General features: G+C 44.2%; 2 protein-coding genes across 12 annotated transcripts in view; one reads left to right on the top strand and one right to left on the bottom strand.

Annotated features, from left to right (window-relative positions):
- The window catches only part of LOC112553810 (transient receptor potential cation channel subfamily M member 3-like), a 144,900-nt gene that overhangs the window by 17,403 nt on the left and 103,245 nt on the right, over nt 1-24,252 (bottom strand). For 7 of the 9 annotated variants that reach the window (XM_025221270.1, XM_025221263.1, XM_025221261.1 and 4 more), the window contains 3 exons: nt 23,411-23,422; nt 20,303-20,500; nt 19,783-19,911 (listed from right to left, as the gene is read on the bottom strand). In XM_025221270.1, the coding sequence (XP_025077055.1) occupies nt 19,783-19,911; nt 20,303-20,500; nt 23,411-23,422 (339 nt within the window). The remainder of the gene's footprint in view (nt 1-19,782; nt 19,912-20,302; nt 20,501-23,410; nt 23,423-24,252) is intronic. The other 2 variants (XM_025221264.1, XM_025221266.1) reach the window with 1 other exon arrangement.
- On the top strand, nt 1,322-18,842 carry LOC112553814 (thyrotropin-releasing hormone receptor-like). 3 transcript variants are annotated; one of them, XM_025221273.1, is made up of 3 exons: nt 1,322-1,372; nt 14,870-16,363; nt 16,507-18,842. In XM_025221273.1, exons 2-3 carry the CDS (start codon nt 15,960-15,962, stop codon nt 17,675-17,677), a joined length of 1,575 nt encoding a protein of 524 aa, XP_025077058.1. In that variant the 5' UTR covers nt 1,322-1,372; nt 14,870-15,959; the 3' UTR covers nt 17,678-18,842. The 3 variants fall into 3 exon arrangements, with proteins under 3 accessions (XP_025077058.1, XP_025077060.1, XP_025077059.1); XM_025221275.1 differs by lacking the exon at nt 1,322-1,372 and adding an exon at nt 13,839-14,354; XM_025221274.1 differs by lacking the exon at nt 1,322-1,372 and having other exon boundaries at nt 14,379-16,363.

Here is a 24,252-nt window from a genome sequence, read left to right as displayed (position 1 = left end):
TGAGTTATATAAGGAAGCAATAACGATGATAAAAGCAAGGAAAAAGCTTTTAAGACGGTTGGTGGGTAATAAAAGGCCACCACTTGGAGGACTGTAGGAGGGAAGGCAAGCTCCTCTGCCGACTGTTGCCCGACCGTTGGTGGCGACGGGTAGCTGGGGTTTAGCTGTTTACGATGCTGTTACGATGGAACGGAGAAAATGTTGCGACTATTATTGCTTTCGACGACAGAACCTAGGGGTGGAGACGACTCACCTAGTCGGTAACTGGGACACCGAGATTACCCAAGATTCTTGGTGATTGGATCGCTAATGTTCAACGCTATGAAGCGCAAGTGTTCAACGCGATGTTTGACCCCGCAGGACTAAACCTTGTTGAGTTTTATTTTTCATTTCTGTTCCGTGCTTCTCTGTAATTTATTTGCTTTTAACCCTTTTAAAAAAAAATTATCGGCTGGGATCACAGAGGTTAAGGTTAACAATGAGGGCGAAGGGCACTCTGACTTCCGAGTGACACGACCCATCAAAGCTCTCGTTTACAAGAGGTGTATCGCTGCAGGTGAGCAGACTCTTGCCGTTTCCGTGATGCTCGCCAACTCCAGGCAGTCTGTACGAGTGTTATTCCACGACAGCCCCCTTCAGTCAACGTAGTCCTGCTAGAATGCAGCGTCCCCTCCCTCCTGACACTGAAGAACTTTCAAACTGCAGTTGTCCCCACCAACCTGGAAAACCTTGTCAAACCGTCCAAAAGTTCCTGGACACTCCCACAGACCCGCCATCTGCGCTGTTTCATCCTTCAAGACCCTTGGAACTGCTGCCGGCAAGGGGTCGTTCAGACATGAACTAGCCCGTTATGGTGGACCAAAGCAACTCAGACCCCCGGCATTAAAAAAAAACAACCCAACAACAAACAAACAAAACCAAAAAAAAAAAAAAACGACTTAACAAATAGTATTCTCACAGTAGCAGAAGACTTAGAGATGGTGAGAATACACGACATCTGGTGTGTTGAGGAACAAGGGTGAGAATGGGAGCACGAGAACACAGATGCCGGCAGTCCCGCAGGACACGAGGCACGCTCCATGGTGATTACACCGCAGGTCGAGGTCGTCGTGCTGTGCGAAACCTTGCGAGTGGGCGGGGCCACAGTTATGCGTGCGTGCGTGTGTGGGGAGGAGGAGGTGGGGGGAGGGGAAACATCCCTAATCTCTCGCTCTCTCACGCACAGAGGTGAAATCTCGCACACACTGCAGTTCCTAACAGCATCCAGTCTCTGGAAAACTGGATACATCCAAGGTTGCCACCACGAGTCGCTACGATGCTCAGTAGGGTTTGCACCCACCCGGCGATCGTCTGCAATTCATTCAACACTCAGGTAAGGCGTTTTGATTTTTTCACATCGCCTACTATAGCAGAGTGTACCTGCTTGCTCTCTCACACGGCTATAAAGGACATTTCGACAAAAGTGATTAAGTAGCGAACGTCCTTTCAAAAGTTTCTAAAGAGCATTTCGACAAAAGTGGTTAGATGACGGGTGGAGGCAGAAGAAGAATATCGTACTAGACGAGAGCCCTTAATCTGCGATGAAACAAGTACAAGTGTTTAAAACATGTTTCTGGAAGAAAAGTCCACCACCACCACAACAACAACACACAACTTCTCCCTGCGGCGTTTTCATTGCTCGGACGAGAGGCCGTTCATCTGCGATGAAACCAGCAACGAGTGTTTCAAGTATGCTGACCAGTTAGTCGAAATAAGCGTATATAGTCAGCAAGACTTGCTACCCACCCAACTACCCCTTCCTTCCACCCTCGTGCGTTTACGTCGGCAGACTTCAAACAGCGCGCGTGCGCAGTACTTGAGTTGTCGCCACTGGAGACGGAGACAAGGGGACAATGGCGAGGATGTTGGATATGGGAAAGACAAACTGCTCGCAGACAGCTACGTGCCTTGCATCTCTTACCAAAAAAAGGGAAGGTGCTGGCCACCCCGTGAACTCAGTTTCAATTTTTAAAAGTGCTCGCGCATGGCTCCCCTCCCTCCAGCTCGCACGACCTACGTCATTTCCGTCGGAAGGCCGCGCTCTTCAGTCTGTCACCGTAGGCCGCCCAACGCCTCAAGACTGATGACGTCAGGTTTCCTGGGAATGACGTCAGCACAGCGTGTCCCGTCATACGCGACTGCGACTTCCGGACCGGGAAGAAAATATTTGTCCGAGAGTCAGGGCGAAATGAATTGGCTGACGAGATGTTTGGCCAGTAATGACTGCGGGGACTGGCTTCTCCCTCCCCACGGAGGGCACGACTTGTTTGTCGGCAAGATGGCCGCTTCTGGTGTAGTGAAGAACAGAACGAGAGCTTAAATCCAACGCTTATACCACTGCAAACATCGCCAGCAAATGTCACTCCCTCTCCTCGGCTTTATCTTTCTCCTCGTAATTTTGTTTCTGTGTGGAAGGCAAGCACGATGATGAATCTCTTCGGTAGTCCAGACCGCGATGATTTATTCTCCACGCTGGAGCTTCTCTAAGTCTTGGATGTTTGCAAAACGATGTTTCTCTCACTAGACAGACGATTTTACTTCCCAACTAATTTACTCGACAGATTTCACATACGGATAAGCACTCAGATAACAACTTTTCTCCAATGAACTCTTCTCTCCTCATCAACTCTCCCGCCAACTCTCTTCCAAAACAACCAAAAACTTTTCTTTCTGCAAAACCTAACAGGGAACTGCACTAGACGAAGATACCTAAAAATGTATATAAAGTTTGTCAGTATCTTTAGCAACACGAACATTACAACATTTTCGTCTGAAAATAACAAGTCTTATCGGAGAAGAAGCTGCGGCGGGTCCGTTGGCAGTTGGCACGGACATGCGATGCAAAGCAGAGCCGCGCGACAACAAAACAGCAAAAAAATCGGAGCTCGTGGGTTCGGATCTCGTTTTGGACATATGGTTGCTTTGTCGGGGTAAAAGACCAATCTCCATAGCACACACACACCTTCATCCACGGACGGCAGAATCAGGGCAGGCCATGCGACAGGCCACTCTTGATCAGCGATAGTGAATTAAAAGAAAGAAAGAAAAAAAAAACACGTTTCTTGCGCAAACTGTTAATGAGTTTCCCCAGGACGTTAATTTACTTTTCCTACCAGGCTGCAGGGCAGTTACAAAAGCTGTTTCTGCTTTTTGTTCAACGTGTGGGCTTGATTCTGATTACACTCACATTATCTCCTTATTCCCATCACTTACCGCCGAATAGTCACGTGTGACTACCGCAATGGCGGTCTTTATCGCTTTGTTCCTCTTGTCCAGCTCTCTCATCCACCTGTTCTACCTCTCGGAATAAGTATGTCTGTGATTACTACTTTGTCGGGGGACGTGGTGGATGAGGGCAATGTTCTGCGTCCATCTTGTTCGCCGTGTTCACTCTTCCATCTCTGTTCTGTTCACCCTCATCTTCTTTGCTCTTCCATACTTTCGCTAGTCCATATTTACAACAACAACAACAACAAAAAAGTCTTTGTAATTTCCTGTCCTCTTTACCTCCTTGTACTGATTTGTTTTCTTTGGCCCTTGCCAGCAACTGGCGGTTACTAACTCTTCACAGCTAAGCATCCGAATCGTCCGTTGCGTCACTTCTGCTTGAAGGAACTCTGTCGACAGACACCGGCCGCCAACACTAACACCAGGCGAGACGGAGCTCAAAGGAGAGTCTCTGACAATAGGTAACGGCAAACATGAAAGGGGGACCAATCTCCTCATGACTAGAAAAATAAACAGGTACTTCAAGTGCCCCTTCGCACTAAGCACAGTTGTAATACACGCGGCACACTGATGCCGAGACGATTTAGGCAAAGAAAAAAAGGTGGGTGGGTGTGGTCCAACAGGGTGACGGTACAACAAAACAGATGAACAGAAAAAACACACAAAGGATACTCCACTGTATTAATACAGAACAATGCAAGTTTTTAAAAATTGGGTTATCCTCCCTAATAGATTTTTAAAAAAAACAAAAAGAAATATTCTATACGGCAGTGAGATATATGGCTCACCGTCTCTAGGGAACATGCACCTTAACCCTGCCAAAGACCTCGAACAGGTATCGAACCAACGACCTTCTGCTCGAAAGTCCAGCGCACTATTTACAGGTTACGGAGTCTCATTTACAAAAAAACAAAACAAAACAAAAAAAAACAACAACAAAAAAAAACAACAAAAAAACAACAACAAACAAACAAACAAACAAACAAACAAAAGAACAAGACAATCTCCAAAATATGTGGGGGAAGTAAAGATGGTTTACATCGCTGTACAAATGGATGTAATAATAAATTCGTGAAATTCTCTTCTCTTGTATACTTCGAAACATTTTCATCTTCAAAATTATCTTTTTTTCCCCTGTTGGATTGAAAGCTAGGTCATGTCTGTTTAAGAACAATAAGTTCACGTTTTATTTCAGTTGGTTCAAGCACTAAAAAACCAGAGTTCACGCTGTTCTGTACAGTAAGTGATCATTCAACGCCCTCGAGGTTTTTTTCCTTTTTTTTTGGAAAACTGCAACTCCAAGCGAAACAGGATATAACAAAAGCAATGCTACAACAGGCTAATTGATACACATGTAAACAAGTGTCTGTTTCATACGATATGTTTATGGTACCAAACACATCACCTGGCTTCTAAATAAAGACCCAGAACAAGTGGGAGGAAACAGGAGTACCCTGAGTAAACCCACGCAGACACGGGGAGAGAGAGAGTGAACTGCACACAGATAGTGGCCCCGGGCGGAAATAGAGTTTTTTTTTCTTCTCGTATCAGGTCCTTTATAAGGAGTCTGAAATGCAATAAATTATTATTTTAATTACAGTATTATTTATAAAGGGTATGGAGACGAGCGCTACAAACATCTCAACAGCTTAACACACAACGAAGCACAGCTACCCACTTCAGCAACCGGTATGGACGATAATGGTGAACATAACAACGTGGATGAAGATGGGGAATTTACAAATGAACGGACGAGTTGCACAAGATATTTCTGGGGGGAAAAAGTGGGTTTGCTGAACAGACGCTGCTCGAAAAGAAAGGGAGAAAACTCTATACGAAAGGGCCAGAGAAGGAACAGCATCGGCCAGATTTTATCTTGTCTCATCTGTGACAGAAAGGAAAGGTCGACACTAGCAGATCGAAGATGATAAGACATCAGCAGCTCGGATAGCAATGCGATGGTTCAATGACAATGTCGATGACGATGTCTGTCGTCTGGGCTCCAGACCATCAGAAGCGGTTGTCGTCCTTACTTTTCCTCCTTCCCGACACAAAGATGTGAGGGACTCGCTGCTCTTAGGGCCTCTCCTGACTAAAGTACCGTGTCTCTTGTCTTTCCAATGGCCTTATAAGCACTGTGTCGCTTGCCGTCATGTCTCTCATCCACCTCCTGTCGGGAGACCGTGGTATGCCTCGGCTAATGTAACCTTCTTCCGGTCACCATCCCCGTCCCCCCACTGGTGACAAATTCCTTGGCTGCAACGACCTTTCCTCTCTTCGAATCGTAGCCGGGCCCACGCTTATCGAAAAACTCTTCCATCTTCCTGTAGGAATAACAGGAAGCAGAGAGACGACAGAACGCTGGAATGGCAGAGGAAAATGGATAAAATGGAAGGAAGGTTGGAGGGGTGGGTGGGTAGATGTGTGCCTAGCTTAAACCAGACACCACCTGGCCTGTCGCCCACGTGGAATTGTTTTTTTTTTTGTGATCGAGAAGAGTCAACCGACCCCTTTGTTTTTTTTCGCCGTGAGATTTCCCATCTTTCATCGGTAGAGAACATCACACATTAGCGAGAAACCATCGACACCGCACCATACCCACATCCCCCACCACATCCAACCGCTCGCCTTCTTACACGGCAATCGAGAGGCAGACGGGAGGCTGTTGCCCGGAGACAGCTCGCGAGGGCGTAATCACCTGGACAAACTGAATGTCTGTCTTTGAAATGTTCTGATGTTCCGATAATCTTGGCGGGCAGAAGATAAATCAGGCGATCACTGCTTTTTGACCACGATCTTCCGACCTGCTTGTCCTGTCATCGTGACCAGCAGGAAAACAAGTTGTGCTGTGGTCATAGGATGCCTGGAGAAGAACTAACAGAAACAACACACAACAACCGAGGAGCAAACCGAGAGGCACGATGCTTTTAAGAAAACAAATGATTAAGCGCATAAAAATTTCTCTGGCTCTATTGATATATCATGTTTCTTGATTATTCTACATTAGTCCTGCTTGACCAAACACTCACATGCCCTTCTGCTAGTCTACAGTTTCCAACCTCGGGCAAGCTGAGCATATTTAGATGTCTCCTTTGGGTTTTGAGATATTCAGCACTCCATAACTAAAGTCAAGTCGGGGGTTAGGGTAAGGGGTGGGTCTGTGAGTTGTATGGTAAAGAGTTGGGTCAACACAACAATTCTGTCAGGAAGACGTACACTCTTCCGTTCCCTGGATAAACTAAATGCATCCAGGATGACTCACTACTCTTTCTTTCTTGACCTAGGTCACATTACACACTGACTATCCTCTCTCTGTTCTGTCCTTTCTCTTTTATTGTTAAATATTTATGTGAATGATGTTCATTGTGCTCTCTTTGCCAACGAATATTAAAGACCTATCCGATTGGTTATAGACACATTCTAATAAGTAGAGATAATAACTACCGTATACTCTGTACATTTCAGCGCCTGAAATACAGCGACTTGTTTATATAATTTCAAAGGTGCAAAGCCCTGTAAACAAATGCCATGGAAACACTGCATGTCCTAGACGAGAGCTGAACCCATGACAGCCAACCCTCAGTGTACTGGTGACAGATGCCAACCGTTGTTCCACCGGACCGCACAATCATAGAATGGACAGAAGGTAGAACAATACAATGGGTTCATAGGACGATGTACATTGATCGAGGACGAGGATTGTGAAGATTCAAAACCCTCCCAAACCAACATGCTCAGGTAGCAGACGACAAAGAACAACTTCACAATACCACATGTTGGAGGCTTTAATAAGTAAAATAAAAGGAGTCTTGAGCATAATGTGTGTTAGCAGTCGAGTAGGTCTTTAACGGGCGGCTAACTATGGCTACCGTCTAGTCCTCTGTTTAAAAGCCCCGGGTAGGCCAAGACTCGACACAAGCAACAGATACTTCTCTTTGTGGTGTGCGCACGAGTACTAGTGAATTTTTCTCCCATGTTAGAGTTCAAATGTTTTCATCATAAACTTTAGAAAACAAGTGAGGATACTCAGGATGGCATCTCGACCCCAGTGGTCGCGGACGAGAGATAGCTGCTGTCGGCTCGGGTGGCGGAAAGTACGGCGCTCTATCCCCATCATAAATCGACGCGAAACTAAACGGCGCTTAGCCTCGATTTGGTTTAAGTCCTCGCGCAATCTGGACCGTTGGAATATCGTCTAGCGACGTCTTTCATTTTCCTTTTATTTTTCTTTCCTTCCTCCTTGCAGCTGAGAGTGCAAGCACGGGTCTGGAGCCTGTTTGGAGGGGCTGGGATTGATCTCCATGTCTCGCTGGATTAAGGGTGGCACTAAAGCAGCATTTACCGTCACGTCCCCGGGTAACTGGAGCCGTGCAACAGGCGTGCGTGCTCCGACACAGGGTGGAGAGGGGAATGGGGATTGTGTGCGTTATGTGCGTCTGATACGCGCGACCTCGTGTTCCCCCATACAAGCCCGGAGGTTGGACTGGGGAGGAATGGCTGGCGTACCGCCATGGCTACTCTTAACTTCTGATCCGAGTGCTGCGATTCGATTGGGTGGTTGGTCGGTCCATGGCGCTCTCTGTCAGCGACTACAGCTAAACCACAGTGAAAAATGAGCTCAGCCATGCAGATATGTGCCTCATACAAGAAGAAATTATATTTGACCAGAACCCATGCCCACGACCAGCAAGATCTTTAAATCACTCCTGGTGACAAGCGCTCGACCGCTGCGCCACTCTACCCTATTGAACCTAGCTACCTGATAAATCAGGGTGGCAATGCCGTGCACTCGTACCGTCATACGACCATCAATCACAACACAACCAGGATGCAGGCCAATTTCTCGTGATGTTAACAGTGGACTGGGAGACGTGTACTCGTATCTTGGACCAAAGAAACAAACGCCACCACCCACTGAATTCACCTCGTTCCGTCGTGCATGGAAAACTGAGTGAAGTGTTTGCAAATATCTTCTTTCAATATAAATAATTAGCAGGTGTAGGTAGTGCTTCATCGTGTTTAGGGCATGACAATGTGGAAGGCGGCATCCAGTCCTCTCTTCTTTTGTCTCATTGACCTCCCACCCTGAAGCAACCTGGTCTCTATTTTCGCTGAATCGTCAGTCTTCCAGCAACGGGCTTCGAACCCTCAAGGAAGGAAACTGCTATCCATCTCGGATAACACATCTCGGTTAAAATTGCAGTTAACTTATTCAGGATAAATCATTAGCCTCCGTCTTGTGTACATGTACGACAGTGATACGACAGCCTTAGGCATCAATAATAATAATAATAAGTTTATATAGCGCTTTTCCAAAGTGATTTTGTTGTGAAGGGAACACACCAGAACTTAAGACTACACAGGATTGTAGGTGGACAGGAAAATACAGCCATGCGATTGTTTAAAGGAATCGTCGTGCATCAGCCTCGCGAGGTTCTCGTCAAGTCACGTGCAGATCGAGATGCTGACCAAGAAACCAGAGATTTAGTGCAGCAAAGATGCCTTCTAGAAGCAGGTTCTGACTGACCAGCCGACAAACGATCTTCTCGTTATTTTGAGACTACATACGGGTCTTTGTCTTGAGATACTCTGACCTAACAAATCTTTTCTATTTTTGGATGAATATTAACACGATATCCATTGTTTCCCGCACGGATTGGCTTTAATTTCCGTTGCACACACCTACCAGGCACAATAAAAAGCCCACCTGTACATATTTAGACAATATTTATTTTCTTAAAATATATTTTACTTGAGCTTGATATAATGCTAGCTACATCAACCTTTCTTGCGGGACACTGGCTTCTGTTATCAACATATAACAAGATGGTTTGAAAAAAAAAATTTAAAACAACAGTGTGTTTCCCTTCACAACCTTGCGCTGTACAAATGTCATGGTAAAATAAACATGACAAAGATGGACAGAGTGAAGTCCTGCATGGAGTATTTTCATCAGTCGTGACGTTGTCAGACACTTTCCAAGTCTGATAAGTGAAAGAGAAAACCATGGCGGGTAGAGCGAGCAGACCCTAATCATCATGCACCATTGGGTCCCTGTACACTAGCAGTGATAAGCACTGTGCTGTGTAGATACAAAGCTCACGTTCGTGAAATCCAATGTTCAGTCCTGCGTTTAAAAAAGTTTGCATTGCACGCTGGAGGTCATCAAGCTCAGATGCATGCATTCCTTCCCAGCTTTTGCCGTTATGTCAGTAAAACAAGTTAATAGTCTCTCTAAATCTCTTTCTCTCGCTCTCAAAAATAGCGATTCCCTTTTATCAGGGGAAGGGAGTTTAAATGTCTTCAACTGTTCTTGATGTTATGCGCAGTTTCGTTAAAGGGTAAGGCAAGTCGAACGAGGTTTAAGCTAGGTATGAACGATAGATACTGACATTCTGAATCATGTCCGAGTAACATTTCTGGCAGCAAAGCGATTATTTACTTATAATAGCATCTAAAAACAGGTCTGAGGCGGTCCAATTTGGCCACCATGTTGTGTTGTCGGGGGTGAGAGAATTTTCAGTCTCTTGGGGAGGGTCGTCAGCACGATATTGTATTGAATGAGGACATTTCGACATATTGAATTTTTCTGCTTTTCTTGTCAAATAACTCCACATAAAAGTCTGCTTCTTTCATGAAAGAATAAGCTAATCGCCTTCATGAAACTTTTTAATTAAGAAAATGATCGTTTTTTCAACCGAAACATGATTTAAAGCGTATGTCTCTGAAGCCCAACTTACCACCTGACTTTTCCCCCCTTTAACCAACGAAAGCAATAAATAAAAGTTGCAAGCCGCGTATCTCCTTGATTAAGCCCCCGCTAGCCAGCCAAACTTTTCCATCTCACATTCCTTCCATTTCTTCATACCTCTGGGAGGAAACGGTCAGATATTTCTGTGAGCACTAGGTAAAGAAGACTGCAGGAACGGAAGGAGGCCATCTCCGGACAACGGGAAGTGACATAAAGGTTGTGTGTATGTTGGCACTCAGCCTGCAGCGGACTGTCCATCAGCCTTTTCACTGTCGTCCTCCGCGCCTTCCGGCCATGGCCAAAGGTTCAGCATGCTCTCTAAACCTTGGCCAACGTTCGTCAACGTTCGCTGGCACTCAGAAAGAAAGCAACGTGTTTTCCCATCACAAACATGTGCACGAGACTGTATGAAATGTTACACGCGCGTTCTCTCGCTTTTCTCTGTTACTAGCGTGAAGACAAATACTTTCGGTGGGGATTTCGTCCTTCTGTCATCCCTTCCTCTACTGGATGGCTGCTTCAGAATCAACTGTGCAAAGATTGGCGCGCACGTATGTTAGTGTGTAAGTGTGTGTGTGAGAGAGAGAGAGAAAAAAAAATACAATGGTGATAATGATGCTAAGTCGACGATGATTCGCGTGTGGCTCTCGTCATCGAAGTCCGACAGCTCACACTTACTGTTCTCGCAAAAGCGTATCCTCTCGTTAACCACGTGAAGTCCTCGACAACAGATACTTGCATCCGTTGTGAGTAGAAGCGTGGATAAATTAATCGGCATACAGACAGAAATATGTGACGTAGATGGCGCTATGTACGTCCGTGTCTGGTGGCGCCGGAAATTGGAAGCTAAAGTGGGCAACACCAGCGCCCTCACAGTTCCTGTCAGCCAGCGAAACAAAGGAGGAACAGTACACGGGAGGTGGGGAGGGCGGGTAGACCGACACCCGTCTATCAGTCACACAGGTGGAGGAAGCAAACACCACTGCCACCAACCTGGGAATCGTGCACTCAATTTGTCTGGCAAAATACAATTAGGTGGAAATAGCATTTGGAGGATATTAACAACCAGTCTCTCCATAGGCCTGAAGACTAACAATTAAGACTTACCCTCGAACGCCAGGAAAACGAAAGGCGGTGTACCTCCCTTGGCAAGAATCAACAAGATTCCAGCCCTGCCCAGAAGGGTCACAGACCAACAACATCAGCGATGGGGAAAAAAGTAAAGGTAAAGGTCGTTCCCTAACCCTTTCAGGTCGTTGGCAAGTGAGGTGTCAGAGACTTCACTTTTCTCACAGTTTATGTAAGGGTGGAGCCCATCTCCTCTCCCTCGCTGTCTTACCTTCCCCAACCCTGACTGGAGTCAGGTACCAGATGGTCAACTGGGAGAAAGTTTGCTGCACTACTCGGGTATCGAACCAGTGCGCCTCTCAGTTCGGACGCCATCGCTCTAACCACTCGGCCATGCTCCAGAGAGAAAGGACGCTGGAGAAGGAAGGAGGAACTTGCTTCCATCTTTAAACACGCGTGATGACCGAGGCTGTATGCAAGGTTTTATAATAACCTACCAAACCAGGACAGCGGGAGTAAAAAAGCGAGATGTATCTGTGTGCGTGCGCGAGAGAGGATTGTTTACTGAAATTACAGATAAAACATATATCAATATTTATAACATTACATTTTACATACTAACATTTCCATTTGTCCATAATAATGTTCACATTTCATTTCTCTTTTTGAATATTTGACATATGGTTTTGTAGATTTTATCACATCAATTTTCGATCTATAACTGTGATAGGTGAGAGAGAGAGAGAGAGAGAGAGAGAGAGAGAAAATAGTGGATAGGGAGCGGGGGAGAGGTTCCTGGGTTTTTTTCCCTCTCTCTAAAGACCGGATTTAAATCTCAGATGAAAATGGACGACCCTGAGTCTGGCAGATGGAAAAGCAAACAGGCGAGCCGTGCGCATGAGGATAATTGTTAGCAGCAGGCGGATGGGACTACAAGACATCGAGCGTATAAGTGCTGAGGGCGGGAGGAGGCGGACAGAGGAGTAGTGGTGGTGGTGGTGGTGGTGGTATAGGTGGTGGTGGTGGTGGTGTAGTCGGCTCTCATGCCATCTTGAAGGTGCAAGCGCCCAACAAATATTATGTCTTTGAGTTCCTTGACACCTCTAGTCCACTTATGCTAAGCACCTGAAGCACCATCTTCCACTAAAATAATTCTTTTTAATTGCTGTCTGCTCTATCAATAACAGATTACCTGTGCGCAGATGTCGGTGTGCATCGCACGCAAAAAAAAACCCCCCCAAAAAACCCTGCTTCTGGTAATCATCATCTGATAACTATTCCTCGAGGTAGATATACTTGACTTGTCACCGAAGTCATTTAAAGTTCCATAAAAATTTTATGTAAGACACTCAGCGTTTTTTTCAAACTGTTTAATCTCGTTCCTAACGGGAAAAAGTAGCGATGCATTTAACTTCGGGAGAATCTCAAAGTCCCACTGTACAGGTAAATGTATTGGCAATGTCTGGTCCTTACAGCTACGAAACGGGACCAAGCCAGTCCTCTCCTTCATTTTCACTGGCTACCCATCGGTTCTTGCTCCTTACGAGAGTATGTGCTATGCAAATCACGCGTTGTTTATTATTATTAAAAAAATTTGGACTTAACAGGATAACCGAAGTTTCAATGTGCCAAACGTTTGTCAGAAAAACACAGGTTTCCTATTAAACTTCGCCGAACTTGGACATTTTCCCCGTGAAAATGGATCTTGAGCTAACTTATATTGATACACAAAAAAATGCGTTAAGTAAAAACAAGGGCTGTAGTGACAGTAACATTACCCAGGGTATACCTATGGACCAAAAAGCATTGTGGAGTTGTGTAATTGGAAACAAGGGCAAAGACAGATCGACTGATAAGCTAAATGTTTTCTTGTGTGCTGTTCGTGACTACGGGTAGAGAGGACATGAGGTGAAGTACTGGGCAGAGGGAAGACAAACTGAGGTACGACGTATCTCTCGTCCATATCTACAGCCTCAGGAGAGCTCAACAAAATTAACCTAATGACTGAATCTCTCCAGTTTTCTTTTTTTTAAAAAAAATATATATTCTAGAAGATTCCCTAACCCTAACCCTAGCCTCGGACTCACAGTTTGACTGCATATATCACTACTAACAATCTAATTTTCATAATTAAGTGAGCGTCAGCAAAATTAAAAAATGAAATAGCCGGACCTGCTGAGGATGACCAACTTAAATATTGTTTCCAAGACAGACGCGCGCAAGGTAAGTGGTCAAACGGTTAATTGTACGGACGATTGCCATCGGACGCACCCAGGCCGACCATCGTTCACCAAAACAATCCAGAAGTGGTTCGAGTTCTTAAACATATTGAAGAATTTCAATATTTGTTTACAAATAATTTATCATGCGTAAAGTGGTCATCGGCAAGAAGCTTCAAGCACGACCCGTCAAGAAAAGGACGGAGGCTGAAGACACGTTTGACGAGATGTGCACAAAAAAGTGAGTCGGTTAAAGTGCGGAGCCTGAAATTATCTGGACATGGGCAGGTTGGTTGGTTGAAGTGCTTCCACTTGGGATTTTGCACCGACGGACAAACATAAGAAAAGGTGTCCCGTATAGAGAATGTCCCGAGACGAGATATGAACCACAGACCCTCTAATTGCAGTAGTGACAAGCGAGTGTTGTAACCACTACACTACTGGGTACCCAACATGAGTAGGCACGAACATGCACACATTTAAAAAAAAAAACCGCAAATATGCACAGCAACGCCCGCGCATGTGCATGCGTATGATAAACTCTCGATGACTCAGCAAGTCCGAGATTAGCATATGCATGAGTCTTCTTTTATTTTTAAAGACATTTCTTGCAAAGCACCTCATTAAACTTCTGCTTCCCGTTTGGTAGCCAATCGCAGACCGGCTGATATCTCAGGACCGAATACAAATGATGTGCAACGTTTGCGACGACCGACGTCTTGGAGAGAGAGAGAGTGTCGGCCACGCGCATCACAACCTGGGTGCGCGTGACAGCGCGTGCGGCACCGCCACGTATCTGCCGCTCAGCACCGTACATCTTCACATCTCCTTCCCTCCCCCCACTGTCCACCGAGCCCCTCCGTCGCCCAGGACCGTTTCTGGCAGTGGGCAGCGGATCTTGCTGGGCACCAGAACCCATGGCCATCCGCTCTCGCGGACTTTTTCGGCGAAGGATGAACTTGAGTGTGGTGTAACGCCCGGTGCGAGGAGCAAGAAAAAAAGTGAATTAAGGTTTTCTGACATAGGATCCTGCCCTGCCTGCTGCTCACGTAAGGTTTCTTGCAGCCTTCTTTGGTTTCTGGAAACTTCTAGTGTGAAACATAGCTTGCGAATGACAGGGTTGGATTTTATGTGAGGTCTTGGGGATAAGTCTGAAATCGCTGGTTTCAACTGCAAGACGACCTCGCCAAGTGTGGTCAGAATAGTCGACTTGCTACTTGAAGCAGGCGACTGAAAACATTTTAAAGCCTCAATTGCACATAAACCAAGGGCCATTTTTGGAAGTTAAGCCGATAAATATGAGTTTAATGTTATTTGACTTCAAACCTTACACGAAACCTACGTTGTGCGATATCTCCTGCCTTTCTTTCATCCATTTTTCTTTCTTCCCTTCTTTTTGTTTTCATTTCTTATATATTATACTCTGAGCACGTTGGCTGCCCTAAACCGGGTCCGCTGGAAAGGTTGAACAACACTCACTACTAATTGTTATTTTCTACTTACTCCGTCCTTCTAGCTGTTTAACTTTCTACCGATCACACCTTTATTTATGTTTTCATTGCAGGCTGGATATGCTGGTTTGCTCTTGAGCCAATTAACTTTGATCCCGGGAGTTACTAGGAACAACGGAAGCGCTACAAAGTGATCCACCCGCGTCGTTAAAGGGGTGGAACTTTCAGGTGGTCCCCGTTTGTGATCTTCGCCATGAGAAAATTACAGGGACTCCCAGGAAAAAAGAAAGCGGTGCTCTTCATGTTGTTTCACTGTAAACACAGCTAGAGCTCTGCTCCAAGCGAACCCACCAGCGCCACCGGAAACACCCTACTTCTGGTTCCAAGTGCTTTGATGGACCGAGCTAAAAAAAAAATTAATTAAACAACGAATTTTATGAAGAGATTTCCGTGGAGAACACATCTGCAAAAGGAGCTGTTTGGTGCGCAAGGGACACGAAGGGCATTACATGAAACAAAATCGTCTTCGCTAGTAAAAGTTGGAAAAAGGTTTGGAAGTTAAGGACCGACTGACTACCGTCAAACCTGGAGACAGACCTCCACGTTCGCTGGGGTTTTCACCCCACCCCACTACCCCCAAGCCAGTTTTACTCTTCGCCAAGGCAAGCGCCAGTCTGGAATGCCTGGACTATTCCTGGCTGACACGAGACTACAGCAAGAGGGTTTAAATCATCATCTTTATCTTTCTGTATCGTCATTCTGTCTTTAACAGGTCTGTACAGGCAGCGCGTTCAAACCAAACGACCGGCCGAGAGATGAGTCGGTATGGCTGACAGGATGAAAGAACTCTTTAAATGCACATTCGGACAAGTCATCGCCATTATCTTCGACGACAAATTGCTGCCTAAGATTGCTGTTTAACTTGGGAGGTGTCCACTCTTAATTCATCTACACACTGCTGGAGTCAATCCTTCTCGAAAAAAACAAAAAACAAAAAACTATCAGCAATAACTGGCGGACCAGAACATATCTGTGTACAAGTTCACGACAGTCCCAGATGAAGAGTAGCAGATGACTCGTAATATTTACATCTCCAAACGCTGCACACTCATGGTAGACAATAATACTTCGGCGGGTGGACCTACTTAAATTAAAAAAACAAAACAAAACAAAAACAAGCGAACGAGACCCGACATAACAAACATGTTGGGTACCACGAACTCCGCTCACCACGCCGAGAAGACTTCCGCTGTCTCGCGCGTTTACTCCCTCTCGACTTTCTTCCTGGACCACTACGACATCAATATCACCACCAACTGGCACAACAACAATCGCAGCTGCCTTCTGTCGCCGGACACTTGCCTGGACGTGGCGGCTGCTGCGGTCCGCGACTTCGGCGGAGACGGCGCGGCAACGGTCGCGACTGCCGTGGACGCGGAGCGCGGCGCGACGCTGCTGGAGCGGCTGCACGAGGTCGCGACCTTCCGAGCCTCCCTGCTGCTGGTGATGTGGGCCCTACCCGTCGTCATCGGAGTCGGGGTGGCCGGCAATCTCCTCAGCCTGTGGGTGTTACTCCGGCGCGGTATGCGAAGAACCTCCGCATGCAGGTAAAGCATATATATGTCTTTTCAATTTCATCGGTGGCAGTCCTTATAGCATGTATGATGTTGTCTGTGTCTTCCCACTTCTGAAATGACTGCGGCGGCTCTGATGTAGTGGGTGACTTGCATCGTCTTGCTGATGTGTGCAGGTACCTGGCCTGCCTAGCCGTGGCCGACACCGCCGTGCTGCTGACGTCGGCCTTCAAGACTTGGGTTCGGGTGGTTTGGGGAGAGGAGCTCCTGCACGTGTCGCCGGCCTCCTGCAAGCTCTTCATCTTCTTCACGCACCTGTCGCTGACCTGCGCCGCCTGGCTCATCGTTGCCGTCACGCTCGAGCGATTTCTGGCCGTGTGGTTGCCGCTGCGGGCCTCCGAGGTGTGCAGCGTGGGCCGCACGCGAGGCGTCATCGCAGGGCTGCTGCTGACGCTGGGCCTGATCAACGCCCACATCTTCTGGACGGCGGAGCTGGTGCCTGTTCCCCCTCGCCATGCCCTCAGCTCCTCCGGCGTGCAGTGCGCCAGCTACGCGTACGAGACGCTGGCATGCGAGGTGTTTCCCTGGGTGCACCTGGCTCTCTACTGCTTCCTCCCGGCGGGTTTCCTCCTCGTCCTCAACACCCTCATCCTCGTCAAGCTCTTTCAGCACCGTAAGGCGCTGGAGGAGCGTCAGAACTCTATGGTCACCATCCCGGTGAGAAACCTACACCACGTGCATCACCTTCACCATCACCACAACCAGCAGCCTCACCAGCGCAAACCTCTGACGACCACGACCATCACCAAGATCCTGCATCATCATCAACAGGGCTCCAACCCGCTGCGCCCACAGACCCTAACGCAGGCATCCATATCGTCATCCTCGTCTTCATCCTCGTCGCATCAGTTCCACCGCCGGCTGGCACCGATGCTGCTGGGCATCTCCTTCGCCTGGCTGCTGCTGACCACGCCGCAGACCATCTACAACCTCGCCGCCCCAGCCCCGACCTCCCTGGAGGAGATGGGCCGCCAGCAGCTGGTCCGCACAGTCTGCTTCGTTCTGATGTATATCAACCACGCCCTCAACTTTTTCCTCTACTGCATGACGGGACAGCGCTTCCGCCAAGAGCTGCGCCGCGTGCTCACCTGCCTGGACCGCGAGCGCCGCGTGCACCTCAAGCGAACGCTCTTCGACTCCTGCGCCGGCAACAGCCGCGGAGGTACGGGCAGCAGCGGCAATGGCGACCTGGGTCGTCGTAAGGAGAACAGCCCCCTCGACAGCGGCTACCCGCTGATGGAGCGAAAGCATCGCTCGAGGAAACAAGAGTCCCACGCCTCGTCGTGAAGCGAGGGCATAATTAACGACGTGGTGGAGGATAATAAAGCGATGTAAAACAAACAAGAAACAAAAATGACCCCGAGTGTTACATAACACTTCGTGACTTACAAAGCAGCAAAGCTGCGGAAGACAAAACAACGGGGCATCCCATGGCATGAGTGGACCATCCAGATAAAACAGTGGGACATCCATGCGAACGGATCAGTAAGACATCAATACAAATCCGTTTAAACATTTGGATATATCACTGGGATATCCTGACATAACTGTAGGATGTGCAGAGCTGTCAAAGAACAGCTCAGTCGTCTTGCATACTGAGAGCTTGATTTTTGTTGTTTTGCTGTGTCAAGTTTTTCAGCTGACTGGCAGGTGGAACTATACAGGTGTGTCGAGCACGAATCCGAGGTAGATGGCTCAGGGCTCATCGGTGGCTGCAGTCTTGTAGTGTCTTCGGCACCTTAAAACCGTTCTTTATCCAATGTTCCAACAAGCCATACATGTATCACCCATTAATAATTATTAAGCACGCTTTGGAGTTGTCTACTCTTGCTATTTTATTCACCGACTTCCAAACCAAGCCACCCCACCTGTCCACAGGTGATGTCTACATTGATAAACTGCCGTTTTGCTTTTCAAATAAAATTCTTTATAAAGGCGCCTACGAAACAAGAGGCAAGTGTATTAGGATGAAGATGATTTTCTCCTTAAGCCACAGGAGCTTCTAGTGTTCACTCTTGTGGTAGTCATTATGCTGGAATTGAACATCACAATAAACAGGAGGCAACAGCTAACTCGACGCACGTCTTTGGATTTTGTTTCCTCGATGTTTCTAATTTATGATGACCATGAAAACCTTTAAATATGTGTTTAATGTGTCAATTCTTGCAGAAATTGCTGCATTACCTCTCCCTCACCCTTGAGAACTGTTTTCAACCATTGCTAAAGAAACACTTGATTGACAGTTTTGACCAACCCTTAGCATGAATAATAAACTGCACTTATAAACGCACTTCTAAAAGCCTCAACTTACAAAGGACACTGTCTAAAACATTGTCTTTCATTTATCTGTGTCTTGAAATGCTTAATGTAAAGCTTTCTCCGTGAGAATCCTCACCTTTCAATTGTGGAATGGTCCTAATGCTGCTCTTACACTAGATCATGTTTTGTAGAATTTTTATCTTACTTTTTTTTTTGTCTGGCACCATAATAGATTGAAATGGAAAGAATGAATTTACATTTGTTCTATACTGCTGATAAGAGACTAAAAATATACATGTACACAGCCACTGGTTCAATATCAAAGTGAGTGTTCAACAGTGTTCAAAATTTCCACATTGTTTCCTCCCATGTTTCTCCATCCTTTGTGACCTATCATAGCATGCTTACCCACCCGCCCCTCTCAGCATAGTGAAGAAGGTTATGAAAAGGTTTCTGAGTAGATGGTGACTAAACATAATCTATAAATCATGCCTGCTAGAATGTCTACAAATTCTGAGAAGTGGACTAATGATGTTACTATTAGCACTGTATAAACAGAACAGCATGAGGTAGTAATTTGAAAAGTTACACACCAAGAACATAAATTGCAATTGTCTGTAATGTTTCTAGAGCCCAAATTACAGGTTACATGTATGAAATAGTTGTAAAATGAGAATTCCAAGTAAAATCTGAAACATATGATTGCTTATTAATTACTCTGGATTCTTTTCACCCTTTGATAACCTAAATGAACTGCACCTGAAAATCATTTTCTTCCTCCCATAGGTTTTTGATTATTGCCATTATATGTACTTTGAGCCACATGAACCTAAGACTTTGCACTGATTATCGAGAGAGAAAGAGAGAGGAGACAAATCTGTTCATATGAAATGCAAAAGTATATGAAATCCCATTTAAGTGTTAGTTTATTTTGAATGACCTGGCTCAGTTTAATACATGTTTTCACAGTGCTTAACAATTACATGAAAATAATTTCACTTTGTGATTGGTTTGAGGCAATTAAGTCAAGTCAAGTATCTATTAATAAAATTGAAAAAATCAAAACACAATTATAACCAAGAGATTGCATGGTGAAAGAAATTTACAACAGAGGGAAGGGAGAGGTGACTGACCTGTCTGATCTTTTCCACTGCTAGTGTTGAAATATAAGCCATGACATACAGCTCCTGCCATTGGGGTGTTTCTTGAAGTTTGGCCAGTACTGTATACATGAAGATGCACAAGAACGCCAAGTACCCCAGCTGTCACAGATAGTGGATAATAGGGATGATAAGAGCATTCATGGATAGCACAGATTATAACATTTGCCTTAGAACAGGCAACACAAAATACTAATGTACAAAACAGTGTTTTGATTTCACACACACAAACATCAATTGTTAAGCCATCATTGGGTATATCTAGCATGACAGATGATATCAATGTCAGGTGTGACATCATTTTCAGAGACAATATTGATCACAGAAGTGCTCTCTAGTGACATGAATAACTCATTTATTATAGGTAATGTCATATATCATATGTAATATTTAGTTAATAAATATATCAAACAAAAGAGAGTAAATGTGTTATCTATATCACCAAATGTCCCCAGAACATTACTGTAAAATCTAAAATTTGAAATCAACTGACCGTGTGAAGCCAGAATTTGGTGATAGGGGCATTGTAAAACTCATACAGCTTCTTGCTGGCTCGAAGCTGGCTCTTCTTTCGCTTGAGAGGCAGAGCCGACATGGTGCTAGCGTCCATGGGTACAGAGCCATTCTCATTTTTGGGGGCTGTAGAATGCATAGGAATGCTGTTCTCTGATGCCTCTTCTGCCATCAAGTCCTGCATGAACAAAAGAAAAAGGAGAGGTCAATCAGGGGCTGCTACACCATGACACTTCATGACCTTTTTTGTGCCAGTAGTTGGTCTGGTTATGTGATGGCCATTCAGCCACAGTGGCAGAAGTGCTATATACCCTTTCTCTGTGAACAACACCAGAAATGGTCTGCGTGCAGCACATGCAATAGCAAGCTAACATACATAATGCAAGTATGCTTATACAAAGCTGCTATTATAGTGACAATCAGGAAAACAAAATTGAAATAAGTATACAAAACTAAAAACTAGAGAGGCAATCCCTTCCAGGTTCATGTGCAAGACATTCTGCTCACTAAAAGGTAATATGGTTCTGGCAATATTTGTTTAACTATCTTTTCTTCAAAGCTCAACTTGAGGTTGCATGATCTACAGAGTTAAAAAAAAAAAAGAAAGCTAGTTGCATAATTTAAAAAAAAATATACTCAACTCTGAACTGAGAAAAAAATGCTATTTATTTACTCTTGTCGAGCTGGTAGCAGCTTGGCAGCAGTTCTTATTTTCAATTTAACAATGTTAATTAAAAAAAATGAAAACAAAACAAATGATCTTGATAGCTTAACCAGCAGCCATAGTTGTTATTAAGACTTTTATGTTTTAAAAAAAAAAACAGCTTTGATATCTGTTTCAACTCAAAAGCTAGCACCTTGGGTTCATGTGTGGTCATTTATGCGATGCCGTTATTCAGCTTTTGGTGCCATTTAAATTTCTTAGACTATGAAACAGTTATGACAGACTCAAAAAGATTGTTGACAAAATCGTTCTTTTTAACAGCCTTGATATTTTGTTGATTGTATGAATATATCTAAAATTACCTCTGCGAATGTGTTTTATCTAAAGGTATGAAAATAAAGTGCTCATACAAATTATATGCAAATATTATAATAGACTAGACAAACTTTTGTTTTTGACTGTTTAATGCAAAAGCTATGTATTATCTGTGCTGTTTAATTGTTATCTAAACATCAACACAAAGCTTTAAACTCTTTCTAATTATTTTTCTTTCCATAACACTGATTATTTATGCAATTGCAAATAAGTTCAACATTGAAATACCTAAGAAACATCTGCCTTCAATAGCAGGTGGAATAATGTTTGTAAAGAAGTTGGTATTTAACCCAAGAAAATACAATACATATTGATGTTAATATTTTTTCTACAAAAAGCAACTCAAAACAGTTTAAAGTAAAACTTGAATTTTTCTTGATGCCATGAAACTGAGGTCGATTAATCAATATCTTGTAGGCATAAATGTTCCAAGTCTGCTCATAACCTACTAAAATAAAACGCAGAGGACTAAAAAGAACTTTGTGCATTTGTAAACTACTTTATATTATTATGTGAATGTAATATAAATATTGAAACAATGAACTTTTTAAAATAATGCAAAAACAAATAAAAACCATCAAAACTTCTAGCTTTATACTTTAACTTAAAAACAAATGTCGTTACTTTATTTTAAAGACTGATAATTTTAATAAGCATTCAATTCCTGACTGTTAAACTTGCAACTTTGAATAACAACTGAAAACAATTAAAAAAAAACCCAAAACAAAACAGAAGATACATTCACCTTTTAAATATGCTGAAAAAAAAAGGTTCAGTGATTATTTGAAAAATTTCTGGAAATTCTCATTAATGACTCGGAGAGCAGCATAATGACGCACACAGAACCTAAATGAGACAAGTTTATGGCCAAATAACATTTTTCTTCTATCCTCATCCTACAATATAACTACAATGTAGAGTTAACTGCTACTAACACAGATTACTGTTGATGAGGACAAACAAATCTAATTTGATATGATGCTTTCTACCAAAATGATTTTTAGTAAATGAGTTAGTTAACTAAACATTCGTCAGCATGCAGTATTCTGTAGCAAAAAATGTCATGCATTGTAGACCTTTTCCTGTTGTGAAATGTGAAGTGTTAAGGTGTTTATGAACACATAATTTGTCTGATGGATACATGCAGAAAACTAAAATACAGAAGACAGGACATGTCAAGTAGGCCAGTTTGAGTGTTAAGCATGAAGTCCCTTCTTCCCACGTCTGGTGAGTATAACCTACAACCAACAACTGATCATCTGCTTTAATGGTTTTTCTGAATAGATGTTGTTACCTGCTACCTCAAATTTCTCCTTCTTTTGCACAGTTACAACCCTGTATGGGAGATTCCTTAAAGCCTTAACATTCATTAGTAGTCACCCCTAATCCATTACTAAATCACGATATCCAGAGTAACTGATGAAGCTGCCTAACAGGTCCAATGTTATTAGCTGACGCTGTGATGATTTTCTTCCCCTTAGTTAGGGGATCACTCTAGCTACCATACTCACCCTTCTAACATATCTTCGTGTCTGGAAAGATATGGCACATTTCAATGCTACCTTGCAATGTCAATCTTAAGGATGCTAAATCTTCAGCCATAAAAGTAAAATAGTAAGGTATCTCCCCAAACACTAGGCCTAACCAGATTGAGAGGGTTCAGGTGAGATCTAGATGGTAATGAGTTTAGCTGGAGTTTCTCGGCTATCTGGCCAGTTTCATAGAACCTTTCTTTTCTGCCCGGAGCTTGTGATGCACTTGTAACGGCTCACTGCCTGAGTCTAGGAAATGACCTTTTCCCAGACAAGAATTTTCTAAAGACGCAAACCCCCCCCCCAAAAAAAAAACAAAAACGGTTGTGTACATCATTAAATCCTTCAGCATCAGACTACCTTATGTCCACTTCATCATTATGGTGTATCTGAAGTACAAATGGGGTTTTGTGGTAGTACAATTCATGCTTGTGGTTAGGGACAAATTTTGTAAGGTTGTAGATATATTGGCAAACTTATACAGATGCACTGGTCTGCTCTGAAAAATTGTACTTACGTGACCTTGATGCTGTAAAAATGCACACAGTTTCAATGAAGCCTCAACAGTACAAGCACTTTCGTATGAAAGGTTTATAGGATGTAAATCTTTTGCTAATGACTGGATAAATGTCAGTGCAAGATACTGTTTTCCAAAATTTAAATATCCCTTGCCATTCTTGAGTTACACACCATGCACAGAGAAGGTTAACATTACAGACATTAGGATGCACATGGATAAGCTTACACTGTCAAGGTAGCAACTACTGTGAGAACTAGGACCATGTGTTAATTAGGGGTTTATTTGGTGGAAAAACATCTGACACATTCAACCTCTTTTTGTACATGGTGATGTTTGTAAATGTGCATTTCTAGACAGGGAAGCATTCACCCAAATTTTGGAAAACAGCATCTTGAACTGAGCTGATTAGAGAAAAAAATACATCCAATTCGACCTTTTAATTACTAGGCATATTAATCATGCACAATGACTGGGTCTGTCTGCGCTCACCTGTTGATCATGCTGTTTTTCTTTTGGGAAAGGGAGCAACAGTCACATAATATCAGTTTGAACCTCAAGCAATTGATGCATGAAACCCATGCTATATATACAATTAATGAAAGCATAATCTCAAAACTGACACCAAACACAAAAGGGATGTACTCATGCAAGGGATTGTCATGAGTTGTCATCACCATGTGTGCATGATGATGCAACCATGTGCTGCGGCAGAGGCAACACTCCCCTCCCACACCCCTGCCATCATCAATGTTGTCAGTGGGATAAAACCACTTTCCTGTGGACAAAATGCATTCTGATAATAAAATTTATTAATTTAATGATCAAACACAGCTGATCCA

Source organism: Pomacea canaliculata, linkage group LG13 (genome assembly GCF_003073045.1).
Source record: "Pomacea canaliculata isolate SZHN2017 linkage group LG13, ASM307304v1, whole genome shotgun sequence".
Lineage (NCBI taxonomy): Eukaryota > Metazoa > Mollusca > Gastropoda > Architaenioglossa > Ampullariidae > Pomacea > Pomacea canaliculata.
Note: the sequence above shows the minus strand (reverse complement) of the source record. Positions and strands in the feature narration are given on the sequence as shown.